We start from the raw sequence: 15,612 nt of genomic DNA on the forward strand, positions 1-15,612 counted from the left end.
AGCTTTGGATGTGCCTCAGTTCAGAGCAGTCAAATATCCTTCAGGTTGGTAGTGACCTGAGCTTTGGATGTAATGCCTCCTGGATGCCAAAAAAACCCAAACTTCATGCCAGACACTTAGCTCAATTTAAAAGAATATGAGTTACCGTAATCAATAATTGTGGCTTTTTTGGTGGCTTTGCCTTAAGTTAATTTTTACAGAAGGTGTAATTGTAGGTTATACAAATAAAGTTAAGAAGAAGAAGGCCAAATAAGTACTTCTCAGGACCTATGTTCTTTGTTTTGGATAATCAATAGGCGAGAACGCTTTGTTGGTCAAAGTGAAGGGAAAAAAACACGTCCGACTACACGAAGAGAAGATCCAGGTTTTGAAAGGTACCCCAAAAATTTCAGTGATTCCAGAAGAAATGAGCCTCCACCACCAAGAAATGAACTTAGAGAAACAGACAGGCGAGAAGTACGAGGGGAGCGAGATGAGAGGAGAACTGTGATCATTCATGACAGACCTGATATCACTCACCCGAGACATCCTCGAGAAGCAGGGCCCAATCCATCTAGACCAACCACCTGGAAAAGTGAAGGAGGCATGTCCAGTGACAAGCGGGAAACAAGGTGTTTGTGTAGTTTCTAATGCTTGGCTAGTGGTTTATAATGCATTTGGGTTTTAAGAAAAGTTACAACAGAACCTTGATTGTACATGTTTTGGGGTTTAATTTTTAGAGTTGAAAGGCCTGAACGATCCGGGAGAGAAGTGTCAGGACACAGTGTAAGAGGGGCGCCCCCTGGGAGTCGCAGTAACGCTTCAAGCTATGGAAGCAGAGAAGGAGACAGAGTCATCACAGACCGGGGAAGTGGATCACAGGTAAATGCTTATGAAGGTTTACTCTCAACTCTTTAAAAAAAAATTCAGAGGACTTATTTTGATGTGGCCTAGATTACTTAGATTAGAATGATTAGTAGACTAGTTTCCTGTAAAAGATGATAATATTTCTCATATTTCACTGTCTGTAAACATCATTTGAACGTCAGTGGTCCAAAAAGTGAAATTACTAACAATTTGAGAATTGTTATATTTGGTAGATGAGTCTTCCTAATGACTTCTGTTTTGTTTCTTTTTAAATAATTTAGGCTTTCAAACCAAATGGGAAATGTTTGGCCCCTACTTGGGTTTCCCTTTCACTTTTTCCTTTTTTCTTTAAAGTACTCTCCTTAAGTAGCTTAAACTATAGAACTGAAATAATTCTTTATCTCTTTTTTGTTCTTTTATTTCTAAGGGTAGATGAGTGGAATATTTTGTATTTTTAAATTGCTTTTTACTTGTGATATTTTATACGTTAATGAATATTTTATAAGTTAATGAACCTGGACAAAGCAAAGTACCTTCATCTCTTAAGTAACTATAATAAGCAAAGAACCTTTTACCTAATTTTGAAAGCATTTTATCAATGAAATACTGGCATATGAGTTGAAAGTAGCACATACAGAATGTCATCTTAAATTAGATACAGAAGAATTCTGAAGTGTGTGTGTATCCATCCTTCAGCCTGCATTATATACTGATGCCCTGTTTTGTATTTGAACACATACTAGGTTTTGTAGGAAGCTTTTTTACTGGAAAATTTTTTAATCCCTTGGTGTCCTAGCTAATACCTCTGTATGCTTTTCGTTTCATCCATAGCATTTATGAAACAGATTTGGGCCTGATGGCATTAGAAGCTTTAATATTTCTAATAAGTAGAAATGTCCAGTAGATGAGTTCATTGAGCTGTTTACCCTGAACAGAACTTTAAGACTGGGTTTATAATCCACATATTTTGCCTTATTTAGAGTAAAACTTAAGGCAGTCTCATAGACTAGCCCCCTGCGTTCACATACTCTTTTAGGAAAGGTGTCCTGAAAAGGAGATCCTATTCCTTCCTTGAAAATTCTTTTTTTCATAATGCAAATCTCTAAGTTGTTCTGCCAGTATTATCTCTCTAGCAGTATTACCTTTAGCTTTATTCTCTGTAGGCTGACTTTCATAATTTTGGCCTCTTCTTTCCTCGGATCCTTAGTTCTGTGGCTTTTGTTTCTTTATAGTCAGTACTATTTTTCAGTCATGGATGTAAGACTTTGTAAGAGCACTGAATAGTACTCTGTAAATTAAGTTGCTCTGTTTCTATGTGCTGTTTGCCTGTTGATCATATACCCACCCTGAATTCTTAAGGTTTTGACCTCTCACTATGCCCTTTTTACATATATATGGGTCCAGAAATACTCAAGGGTCAAAAAGTACATGGTTGCTGGAAGGTATAGAAATGACAGTGCTGAATCACTTCCCCCATGCCCACCCTGAAGCCTGAGTAGCTTCTCTATGCAAAAATAGAGGGAAACGCTTCATATATGCTGTTGTATTATTCATCCTTTTGTCTTCTCAGACATCTTACTGATTTGCTTTTGACATTAAACACACACCAGCGTAAGTAAATTGGTGTGAGACTGAGGGTGTCATGACTTTCCTTTAATATGCTATTCCTTAGCACTATCCTGAAGAACGACATGTGGTTGAACGCCATGGACGGGACACAAGTGGACCAAGGAAAGAATGGCACGGTCCACCTTCTCAAGGGCCTGGCTATCATGATGCCAGGCGAATGGGTGATGGCCGGACAGGGGCAGGCATGATAACCCAACATGCAAGGTAAGTAGTTAATCAGTTAAGTTAAACCTTTCCGCGAGTACACAGCCAGACCTTTATCCTTTCTTATGAGAAGATTGAGTTACAACCTTAGGTCTGCCCAAACATTTCCCCATATGAACTCCAAATCTCCAGGAGATTTTATGCAGGGCAGTTGATTAATTTATGATTTGTTTATATTCCTCATTATAAGTTAACTGATTGGTATTCTGGAATATTAATCTAAATATAGGTATGTTCGTATGTCAGAAGCCAAGAGATAATGAACATTAACTTCAAGTTGGAACCATCTTCTTGTTCACTACCTACTATTCCTAAAATTCCTAGAAAGGAAGAAGAAACTGAAAGTATGTTTGGCTTCCTGCCTTTTCAAGTAACTCTAGCAGAAACATTTAGACATTTGACTTAAAGCCAGTTCATATGCTAAGAGGAAAGCTTTATTTTCTCTTAACACTAACATCCATCGTGCCCTTCAGCTGGCAAGTCTTTGGCCGCTCCCTCTCTTCCAAACCCTTCGTTCTTTCCCATTCCCCTGTCTTAGAAAAAATACTGGCTTGGCTCAGTAACCCAAGTTACTATTCTATTCGTCACTTCTACCATCCAGCTCTAAGGGAGTGTTTATCCTGGTGCCTGCACAGCTTGTCACTCATTCTGTCTTTGATTTTTAAAGGTCACCAATGCCTTTGTTTCTTGATAAGTGTAGATTCCTTTCTTTTGTTAGTTCTCGGGCTTCTTGGTGGTTAAGTACTATTTCCCACTATTACCTTTCCATTTATTGAAATACCCCTCTGTTTCTAATGCACCATAATTTTCTTTTCTACCTTTTTTATTTCTTTTGCTGGCTCTTTCATTGAAATGGTTGAACTTTAGACAGTACTCTTTATTGTTAGCTCTATATTGTGATCTCCATGTAAATGTCTTGCCGCATCCATAAATTCAAGGTCACAGGCAAACTCTACTCTCCTGTTCCAAACCTTTTTTTTTGGTTTGCGCCCAGTTGTTGCCTTCAGCTTCTTTTAATTTGACAGTGCCTAACTACACATCTCATTTAGTCAGACTGCAAAACCATGGGCCTCATCTTTATCTGTTTTCATTCCTAGTATATATTTTAAAGTGTGGTTCAATTTTTTAAAAAAATATTTGTAATAGCTATGCTTTCTTCCTCATTTTAGTTTCTATGTGGTCTTTCCAAATTAGTCTTTTTCCTGCTCCATTATTCACACTATTTCTAAATTGGACTATTGGAACTAGTCCAGTAGATTTGTTATACAATTTACTTGCTCCAAAACCACAAGCAGCTTCTTCAGGTCATAGGATCTAATCCAGATTCCTTAGCCTGATACTCAAACCTTTCCATAATGTGGTTTTATTCTACTTAAACCATTTTACTATGGGTTTTTGTCTCCCAAATTTGTTATAAGGTTTTTTTGGGGAGTCTTCCTGTATTACTCATTAGTATCTACTGTGTTGCATTATATATATAAAAAATTCCAGAAACATTCCTTGAATGATGTTTTCTAACTCAGAGGTTCAAGTGCCTAGTTGACACTGATCTGGTCACTATGCATTGATAACCACGGCTCCAGTCCATTCATGTGCATGCCATTAAATTGCTTACTGAGAGGCACGTTCACCTATCCAAGTTCAAATCCTTGCTCCACCATTGATTAGCTCTGTGATCTTGAAGAAGTTACTTAACCTCCAGATCTCAGTTTCATCATCAGTAAACTGGAGTTAGTGATGGTACGTACCTCACAGGACTGTTCAAAACAGGAAATTAGTTAACATGGGTAAAATACAAAGAACAGTGCCTGATAAACTATAAGTACTCTGTAGGTATTAACTGTAATTATTTGTTCTTTTGTTCTCTGACTTTTATTTTCTTTTAAACCTTTTCCAGTAATGCATCCCCAATTAATAGAATTGTACAAATCAGTGGCAATTCCATACCAAGAGGAAGTGGCTCTGGATTTAAGCCATTTAAGGGTGGACCTCCACGACGATTTTGAAAATTAGTTCTCTGCCATGGTTTCAAGATAATTTATTGAAATCTCCTGTAAACTTTACTTGACTACTTATGAAGAGGACCTCTGACTTGCTTGAGAGTTCTGTCGGACTTTTCTTTGTTTCCTTTTTTAAAATTTAACATGATTGCTTTTCTCAATTTTGGAGAAGATGTTTAAATAGTTCTGTTGTAACTTTTACTAGTTTTGTGTATCATTCAACTTTTTTTCTTGCAGCACCGAGATATTTGGAAAGATTGGAATCAAAACCATTTTGTTTAATGCTGTGTGAATATAAAGAGTAGTTTGCAGCTGTGTGGTAGTAGTTTAATTTGCAGCACTAGCTCTGTGGTATCAGGCTCTAGAGTTACTTGTCACCAGGCATTTTCAGCCCCATTTTGAAGGCTGTCTAAGCTTAAAAGGTCTGCTGTCTAATTTTTAGAGAATAAGATTGTTCCTTGCATTTCTGAGTATTATGTAACCTATTTTTGCAGAAGGTACTGTTACATTAAGTGCATCTGTGTACCCCGGTTTTAAAAATGTACTCTTTTTTGAAATAAACCTTCATATTCTGTAATAGTTGCTAAAGTGTTGAGAACCTTTTTAATTATAAAATGAGAACCGATTTTCAGTTTAGTGTAGAGCATACTTGTTCAGGTTTGCATGGTATGAAACCAAATAGATTCATGAAACCTTGGCCATGAGGTTTGTATCACTGGGGTTCTTAGACTGAGTTGTGCAGGTAAGTGCACTTCTAGGTAATTTGTACTGTTTGATGGATAAATTCCATCGCTGGGAATTATGTGGGTATTAATGTTTCCATGTTCCCAACTATGTTGAGAAGTGGAAAAAACCCAGGTTCTAGATTGGTGAATCACTTGGGTTATGTAAATACTTGTATGTGGGAAGGCATTGTTGTCTCCTTGTGAAAATAAAAATCCACACCTAGAAGTGTATGTGTCTTTGTTTCCAGCTTTTCAGCTTTTTAGGTGTTAGTCATCCATCCCTTTCTGGAGTTAAAACCAAAGTAATTGACTAGGTTTAGAGTTATAAAGGTAGTCTTTTGGTCTTTGTACCAAGAAAATAAGACTAACACTGACCCTTCCACTCTAACTGGGCAGTACGATCTGTTGAAGTGTTGGTGGTGTAACGACTAATCTTATGGCTTTTTTTAAAGGCACGTTTTCTAGGAAAGCTGTTCAAGGTAAATTCTGAATACTACCTCTTAAAGCCTCCTATATTCCTTCATGGAAATCAGTGATGAATAATCCAGATGGTCTAGCTTCTTGGTAAATTAAGGAGTCTGTATGTTCCCACAAAGTGAAAGATAGGAGCAAGGAATCGCGCTGAGGTCAACTTTTGATTTGAGGAGGAGTCTTTTATAGAAATTGTAAATGTTACTGGGTGGATATGGTCATGCTTGTGAGACGGCTCAGATTTCTGAGTACAGTCACTGTACCCTGGCCTTTGGCCCTCTGGGGAACTGACACTTTCTGTATTGCTCTGGATATCAGCCTTTTTTGCCCTTCCTAGCCCTGCAACTGTAGGAGCAGGTGGGGTGTGCGTGTGTGTGTGTCTGTGTGTGTGTGTGTGTGTCTACCGTGTTTCCCCGAAAATAAGACCAGGTCTTATATTAATTTTTGCTCCAAAAAGACGCATCAGGGCGTATTTTCAGGGGATGTCTTATTTTTCATGTACAACAATCTACATTTATTCAAATACAGTCATGCCATCTTCTGGAACATCATCATAACGTACTAAATGCGTCCGTCTAGCTGATGATCTTAACTGGAGCCTATTTTCGGGGTAGGTCTTATTTTCGGTGAAACACAGTACTTCATTTCCTGGTTTCCGACACTTTGTAGAAACCTTGGGATAGGAATGAACTAACTTCAGCTGTACCTCTCTCGGTGACTTTGGGTCATTGTGTCGCTTCTAGTCTGTTTCCTCCTTTGTAGAGTGGAACTATACAAGGGATTCCATGGTTGCTGGCATTTGCTAAGCACTTTATGTGCTGGGCAGTGTGCTTAGCATTTCAGGTGCTTTTGCTTGCCCTAATACTCAGAAGAATCCTGCTAGCTATAGGTAATAAGTACTGTCCTACCCAGTTTCAGATGTGTATCTGAGAAGTGACCTGCTCTTCAAAAAGTTACACCATGGCAACCTGAAGGAAAAATAATTACTTACATTGTCTGTGAACTGTTGTACCCTTCAGTGTAAGTGAAGAAAAATTGGAACAAATCAAAGATCTCATTTCTTAAGTTGAAAAAACCTGACAATACAGCCTTCTGAAATGTGGGCATTGAGGTTGGGAATAGTCCTCAAGGTTCAGGGAAACCAGTTAGTAGAAATCTCGCTGGCTAAGGGTCAGTAGTGAAAATCAAATTTACAGAGATTTTATAAAGGAAGCTGGGTTCCTCAAACCGCACAGAAAGGAGGGAATTTTGCTCTTCTCCATGTACTGGATGAGCAATCCAGAAGTTCCACCATAATGTAAACAAAGGTTTCAATAATTTAGGAGCATCGGATAGCTTACAGTGGTTCAAGAAAGAGCCACTCGTAATAAACTTGGGCAAGACACTGAAGTCAGAAGCTACACATTCAAAAAATAATTTTACGAAAAATGGAAGTTTTAGAATTACAAGAAAAAATTTCCAAGCTCTTAAGTTACGAAGTTAAAGAAAAATGGAACCCTTCTGCCTATGTTTATATCCCTTGCTAGATTGCCACTTAACTCAGTTCCTCCATACTTAAATTCCAACAATGAAATATTAATATTTACTGAATCCTAATGGGAAAAAAATGTCAAATTACTTTTGCATTCTTTATATAGAACGTCATCTAATCCAATTCCTTACCCAAAGATGAATCTTTTCCAATACCTCCAACATATGCTTAATTGGCATTCTCTCAAGCACTTCTAATTTAACTTGTTCAATTACCCCCCCCCACAAGTTGACTAATCCTCACAAATATTTAGGCATTATCTTCAAGTCAATAAAGCTGCCATACATAAAATTCTCCTTCCTACATCACTTAAAATGCAACAATCAGCAAATATTGCTTATTTTTACCTGAAACCAGTTGTTTTCTGAAATCCTTAAGTACTTTCTACAAGATAAACTGGTACCTTTTCGTTCTCTTTCTGCTATACTTAAACATTGAACCAGGCTTAAGGGACAGGTTTCATATAGTTAAATTTCACCTAAATATTCTGTACTAATCACTTTTATCTTACGTTTATACCACCACACCTCATAGTTTTCTTTCCCCGCTTTAAACCCTCTGATATCTCCCCATCTCCCTTGGAGTAGATCAAAAATCTTTTGAGTGCTCTATTTCTCTTACCTCTTTTCCTACTTTCCTTGCTCACTTTGTTTTAGTCACGTTGCCCTCTTGTTTCTTGAACATAGCATCCAGAATGCACTTTCCCCAGATATCCACATATCTTTACTTTAGGTCTTTGCTAAAATGTTCTCTCAGTGATACCTTCCCTGATATTTAAAACTGCCACACTCTTACCCCACCCTTCGTATTCCCTCTCTGCTTTCCCATCTGACATTTCTTGTCTGGCTCTTACTCAGATGTATCTGTGCTCCCCCAGGACAGAAGTTTTTGTCCTATTTTTTCCCCACTGCTGTATCTCCAGCACCTGGCACTTAGTAGCCACTCAGATATTTCTTGAATGAATAACCAACCATGAGGAGGATTTAGACTTTACAGTAGAGGTTTACAGGCAGCAGTCTGGTTGGAACTGGGGGTCGGTCTGGGTTTTGTCTTGAAACTGCATTGGTGTAACAAACATACTGTTCTAAGATTGAATACTTACGGGCGACTTTGAGAGTATCTGATGCAAAGTAAAGTGAGGACTTGAGGCCAAAAGCCTCTCCCAAGCCATACCTTGGTGCAGCCACCAGGAAGAAATGGGAGTGTTTAGGGACAGGCTGCCCAGACCATCAGACGCCCTTCCCTGAGAGGAGATGCCTGTCTCAGACAGGAACGTGAGCCAGAAGTCATCTTTGCCCCAACTCTGCTCAGTCATATTTTGCTTCCCACTTGGATTTGCCAACAGACTTAGGAAACAGTGTGAAATCTGCTCAATAGTTAAATTTTCATCAGTTTATTAGAGACGGACTAAGCCCATCAAAAGCTCAAGCAAGAACTCGTCATTGGGATGGAGATAGTTTTCTTTCTCTTAATAAGTCTCTAGTGATGTCCATCAACATATATTAATTCATTAATTTACTCTCATACTCTGCCAAGTGTTTAGAATGTGGAGTGGAAGGGAAACAGATCAGATGCTATGACAAGATACGGTGCATCACTCAAGTGCATGATAAGACTAAAACTTCTGATTCCATAAGAAAAGGAACAGCCAGCCTTCTAAAATGTTCTCATTTTCCTAAAACCATATACTTAGTCGTTAATGACTTATTACTCTGTTCTCCAATTGATCTGCTATCCTTGGTCCCTCTTGTTCCTACCTCTCTGGTCTCGGGGAAGGCAGCCTGACGGCCTGCTTCCCCTGGTCTACATCTCTCTACCAAGAACTACTCTAATCATGCAAACTTGGGCGAGATTACAGGGCAGGCCCTCACTTCTGGGACAGCTTGCAGGGTAGTCTAGTCTCAAGATCATAGGCTTGGGAATATGAGGGCTCAAGGGCTAGTTGTGCCGTTTACTAGATGTGTGCAATTATGGGCAATTTATCTGTAGGTTCAGGATGCTACGGTCAACTTGGCTTACCTGACAGGGCTATTGTAAGGATTTCAATGGGAAAATCTGTGTGGAATACTGAATAAATTCTTGTTATTTCTCTTGTCACATTATACTCTCTGATTTTAAGACAAAGAAAAGAGTTCATTTGTAAAGGTTGCTGGTTAAATGGAGAACTGTACTGGTACAGCTGCTGGACTGGACAAAATCTGAGGTCTAACCGGGTGAAATAAGGCAGTAGTTCCAAAGCTGAGTCCTAACCTGAAATACTAATGAGTGGGGCCTCGGCATATTTTCCCACAAAAAAGTTCCCCCAGAGGATTCATATGTGCCGCCAGGATTGGGAATCACTATAGATACACAGCTCAGAGTAGGTAGGTAGTCCCGAATGTTCTTTGAGGAGCAGCTCACAATTGTTTGGGTAGGAGAGTTTTGCTCATCACTGCTCCAACATGTCATTTTAGTTTTAGAAACCCAATCTTATGCCAGTGGGATGAGATGCTCTGATTGATGTCATTTTCTAGTTAACTGATTATTGATAATTTTATATGGTTGAACCACTTGAGGTAGGAGAAGGGGAACTTATCCATCAGCTTTAGGAACTTGTGTCCAGAGCTTTCAGAACTGTCCAGATTGAGCTGTGAAATATTAAATAGTATCTATTATTTCTATAAACAGTACTTTGTTTTCATCCTATTAGAGAGTCACCTTTGAAACGGTTTGGAAGAGTTATAGCCAAATACCAAGATTAAGAAACTAGTTCAGTAATTAGAAGTTCTAGAGTCTGGGTCTGATCCTACTAGCCGGAGCAATTTAACTTAAGGATCCCAATTTCTGTATCCATAGATTTATGACCTTTATGATTCCTACTGTCTTAAAATAAAAATTCAAAATACAGGCAGCTGATCATTCTAACCAATTATAGGAAACTAGAGGGAAAAAAATCTTACCACACAATAAGGTAACATATTTCAAGCTTACTGTGTATCAGGCTTGTTAAATATGAGTAAGTTTATCATCACAGAAGTTACTATTTATTGAGCACTTGCTGTGTGCTAGCCATTGTGCTAGGTAATTTACGTGCATTAACTCAATTCCTGCAACAGCTTATGATTTAGATGTAGGTACTGTTATTATTCCCAGTTTATATGTGTGGAAACTAAGGAACAGTTTGCCCAAAATCATAGCAAGCGGTGGAACCAAGATTCAAACATAGGCACATACAAGAACATCACTTCAAGTCCTTTCATCCAAGGTAGGGCAGATATGACCAGTGAATAAATATTGTATTGGGCACCACAAAGCAAATTCTTAACATAACCTCTATATGACAAAATCAGCTTTTGTAATAAGCATTTCCTTTATTTCTTTAGTTTTAAAATAAAAATTTTGAATTTAAAAGATACTACAATGCAGTATAATATTTTTTGCATCAACTAAAATTTGCACATAGCAAGCAAAAATATTACCCTTTCTACTTCTCTGTTTATTTAAAAAATTTAAACATAAAACTCCAAGTGGGCACAGAATGACAGAAATGAAGTAACTGAATTTCCAGTTTTCAGTGTATAGGTCTTACACATTTGTTAAATTTATAACTAAGTATGTTGTTTGATGCTGTTATGAATGGAATTTAAAATTTTTCAGTTTTCAACTGCTGCTAGTGTTTAGAAATACAATTTTTTTGAAGTAAAATTTACAAATGATACGTGCACATTTTAAGTGTAATGAGTTTTGGCAAATGGATACACCCAAGTGACCACGACCTTGATCAAGGTGCAGAATATTTCCATCACTAAAAGTTTTCCTTGTGCTCTTCCCTGATCATCACAGTCCACAGCTCTGGCCCCAGGCAACCACTTACTTTGTATCACTACAAATTTTCTGTCTCCTAGAGATTCATATAAACACAATCATTCAGTAATGTCTTTTGTACCTGGCTCCTTGCGTTCAGTGTAATGTTTCTGCAATTCAGCCATGTTGCTTTGTATTGTATCAGTAGTTCCTTCTTTTTGTTGCTGGGTGGTCGGTATTCTACTGTATGGGTGTGCCACAATTTTTTATGCATGCACCTATTATTGATGGAAATTTGAGTTGACACATTTTTACTATTATGAATAAAACTGCTATGAATATTTGTATACAAGTCTGTGTATACATATGTTTTCACTTCTTTTGACTAAATATCTAGGAGTGGAATTTCTAGGAGATATATATATATATGTCTAACATTACAGGAAACTGCCAGAGTTTTCTAAGTGGCTGAACCATTATGCATCAGCAATGTAAAGGGTACACATTACTCCACTGACTCACCAACAGTTGGTATTGTCAATCTTTTTAATTTTAACCATTTTAGTGGGCATACAGAACTATCATTCTGTGGTCTTAGTTTACATTACCCTGCTGACTATTGATGTTAAACATGTTTTTACGTACTTAGTGACCACTGATAGATTTTTGGTTGCGAATTGTCTGTTCAAATCTTTACCTCATTTTTAATTGTGCTTTTTGTTTTTCTTATTGAGCTGCAAGACCTCTTTATGTATCATGGATACCAGTCCTTTATCAGATACATATATTGGGAATATTTTCTTCCAGTTTGTGGCCTGCTTTTTCATTTGCTTATTTTTAAAAAGATTTTTATTAAAAATATAGCTAACATACAATATTATATTAATTTCAGGTGTACATCATAGTTATTTAACATTTATATGCCCAAAGAAATGATCACCATAAGTCCAGCAACCATCTGACACTGTACCACGCTATCACAATATTGTTGACTATATTCCCTGTGATCTACATTACATCCCCATCACTTAGTTGTTTTACACCTGGAAATATGAACCTCTTATTCCTCTTCCCCTTTCTCTCCTTTTAAAATTTACCAATTACAGTTGACATTCAATATTATTTCATACTAATTTCGGGTGTACAGTCTAATGGTTAGACATTTATATAATTTAAGAAGTGATCCCCCTAACTAGTAGCCACCTGACACTATACATAGTTATTAATATTACTGTATCACTGACTATATTCCTTATGCTTTTCTTTACATCCTCATGACTGTTTTGTAACTACCAATTTGTACATTTTAATCCCTTCACCTTTTTCACTCTGCCCCCAACCCCTCCCATCTATCACCTCAACAAATCTAGTACTCATCTCACATATATACTGTGTTTCCCCGAAAATAAGACCTAGCCAGACCATAAGCTCTAACACGTCTTTTAGAGCAATAATTATATAATATAAGATCGATTTTATATTAGATCTGGTCTTATATTAAAATAAAACTGGATCTTATATTAAGTTTTGCTCCAAAAGATGCATTGGAGCTGATGGTCTGGCTAGGTCTTATTTTTGGGGAAACACGGTAGTTATTACAATATTACTGACTGTGTCCCTTATGTTATACCCTATATCCTCGTAACTACTTTGTAACAACCAATTAGTACTTAATCCCTTCCCTTTCTTTCTTCCACACCCCCAACCTCTCTCCCATCTGGCAACCATCAAAATGTTTTCTGTATGAGTTTGTTTCTGTTTTGTTTGTTAATTTTGTTCTTATGTTCCACATGCAAGCGAAATCACATTGCATCTGTCTTTCTCTGATATACTCCACTCAGCACAATACCCTCCAGGTCCATCCATCAATGCTGGTGCAAATGGCAAGGACCCATTCCATTCCATGGTGGAGCAATATTCCATTGTATATATGTACCACCACCTCTTTATCTATTCATCCATCGACGGGCACCCAGGCTGCCTCCACATCTTGGCCGTTGTAAACAATGCTGCCACGAACATATGGGTGCACAGGTCCCCTCAAAGTAGCTTGGTTTGTTCAGATAAATACCTTGAAGTGGGATTACTGGGTCCTTCATTGTCTTTTTTTACAGCCTTTGTTTTATAGTCTGTTTTGTTTGGTATAAGTACTGCTACCCCAGATTTTTTTTTTTTTTTGGTCATTTTCATTTTCATAAAAATACCTTTTTCCATTCCTTTATACTACGTCTGTGTGTGTCTTTCAATCTGAAGTGAGTCTCTTGTAGGCAGCATATGTGAGCTTCTTGTTTTCTTATCCATTCAGCCCTTTTATGTCTTTTGACTGGAGCATTTAATCTATTTACATTGAAAGTAATTGTTGATAGATATGTAGCTCTTGCCATTTTATTCATAATTTTGATTTTTCTTTTCCATCCTGAAGTTAAGTCCCTCTAACATTTCTTGTAATACTGTTTTGATGGTTATGATTTCCTTTAGCTTTTTCTTGTCTGGGAAGCTCTTTATCTGTCCTTCAATTTTAAATGATAGCTTTGCTAGGAAGAGTAATCTTGATTGTAGGTCCTTGCTTTTCACCACGTTGAATAGTTCCTGCCAATCCCTTTTGGCCTGCAAAGTTTGTTGAGAAATCAGCTGATAGTCTTATGGGAGCTCCCTTATAAGTTTCTAATTGCCTTTCTCTTACTGATTTTAGGATTCTCTCTTTGTCTTTAACCTTTGCCATTGTAATTATAATGTGTCTCTGTGTGGACCTGTTTGAGTTCGTTCTGTTTGGGATACTCTGCACTTCCTGGACTTGTATGTCTATTTCCCTCACCAGGTTAGGAGAGTTTTCAGTCATTTTTCAAATAGGTTCTCAATCCCTTGCTTTCTCTCTTCTTCTGGTACCCCTATGATGTGAATGTTGTCATGTTTGGTGTTGTCCCAAAGGTCTCTTAAATTGTCCTCATTTTTTTTATTATTATTTTTTTTCTCTTTGATCTTCCAATTGGACATTTTCTGCTACTGTGTCTTCCAAATCACTAATTTGATCCTCTGCTTCATCGTGTCTGTTGGTGATTCCTTCCAATGCATTCTTCATTTCAGTTATTGTATTCTTCACTTCTGACTGGTTCTTTTTTATGGTTTCTATGTCCTTTTTTATGCTTACAATCTCTTTGTTGAAGATCTCACTGAGTTCCTTGAGCATCGTGACAACCATTGGTTTGAACTCTGTATCTGGTAGGTTGCTTGCCTCCATTTCATTTAGTTATTTTCCTGGAATTTTCTCCTGTTCTTTCATTTGCAACACATTTCTTTGTTTTCTCATTTTGGCTGCCTCTCTGTTTGTTTCTATGTATTAGATCTGCTATTTCTCCCAGTCTTGGTTGGGTGACCTTATGTAGTAGGTGTCCTGTGGGGCTCAGTCTCCCTGGTCACCTGCTCTGGGTGCTCCAGGAGTGTCCCTTGTGTGGGTTATGTGTGCTCTCCTGTTATAGTTGAGCCTTGATTGCTATTGGCAAGTCAGTGGGTGGGACTGACCCTCAGGCTAACTGGCTGTGGGCTTTGGCCACATCCACAGCTTATGGGCTGCTGTGGGGGAGACTTATCCCACTGGGTGGGATTCGCCCAAGCTGGCTCTGGTGCCTTTTGAGGTCACCCTTTGTGTGTGCCTTGTGAGGCTAATTAGGCAGTGCTCTGCTGTGGTCTGAAACCTCCAAATATGTGGTTTTGGGGCCTCTTGGGAGGGGCTTCGGTGCAGGAGGTCAGCTACTGCCTGTGACTGTCTGGAAGCTACCTGGCAGTAGTTACAAAGTGATGCACAGTTGTTTACTGCCTCTGCTAAACCTGGAGGCGTGTGAGAGAGGCCACAGCTGCAGACTGAGTATGGCTGCCTCCAGTCCCGGGCCTGGGGTAACTGCAAAAAGCCAGGACACTCCCAGGCCTGCTGCCACCTGCCGGCTCCCTTAAGGTTCAGCCACTGATAAAGCCTTGTTCAGTTTGCGAGTTAAGTGAGGCAGGGTTTCAGGGAGTCACTAGAGTGGGAAGAGTTGTGGTCACCAGGTTAATGTAGATTCTGGTTTGGTGCCAATGCTGAGCTTGGCGTAACTCAGCAAAAGTCTTAGAGCACACCAAGGCCAGTCCCTATCTGCCTGGGACTGTGGATTCTGATAGTTTTCCAAGAAAGAGTGCAGTGCAGGAGGGACTCGCTTCTCCTGGAGAAAGTGCCTCCAGCTGTGTGCAAGTTGGGTGGGGCGAGGTCCCAGCTGAATCTGCAGGGCAGAGCTGTGGAGCTCATCAGACCAATTAGGTTCAGATTTGGCCTGTGGGGGCGGGCTCAACATAGGAAAGATGGCGCCCACTTGCCGGCTGTCCAGGAAAAGGACCCCTTAGTGGGAAAATGCTGACTGTCCTCCAGTCGTCCGCCTGAAGCCAGCAGCACTCC

General features: G+C 38.7%; 1 protein-coding gene across 20 annotated transcripts in view; it reads left to right on the plus strand.

Annotated features, from left to right (window-relative positions):
* Positions 1-15,612, plus strand: part of LOC109447661 (disintegrin and metalloproteinase domain-containing protein 10) — a 240,849-nt gene that overhangs the window by 35,249 nt on the left and 189,988 nt on the right. For 18 of the 20 annotated variants that reach the window (XM_074327662.1, XM_074327659.1, XM_074327660.1 and 15 more), the window contains 3 exons: positions 297-611; positions 720-861; positions 2,519-2,679. In XM_074327662.1, coding sequence (XP_074183763.1) covers positions 297-611; positions 720-861; positions 2,519-2,679 — 618 coding nt within the window. Of the gene's footprint in view, positions 1-296; positions 612-719; positions 862-2,518; positions 2,680-4,576; positions 5,262-15,612 lie in introns of those variants that run through there. The other 2 variants (XM_019732220.2, XM_019732223.2) reach the window with 1 other exon arrangement.

The sequence above is a fragment of the Rhinolophus sinicus genome, linkage group LG03 (genome assembly GCF_036562045.2).
Source record: "Rhinolophus sinicus isolate RSC01 linkage group LG03, ASM3656204v1, whole genome shotgun sequence".
In the NCBI taxonomy this organism is placed as follows: Eukaryota; Metazoa; Chordata; class Mammalia; order Chiroptera; family Rhinolophidae; genus Rhinolophus; species Rhinolophus sinicus.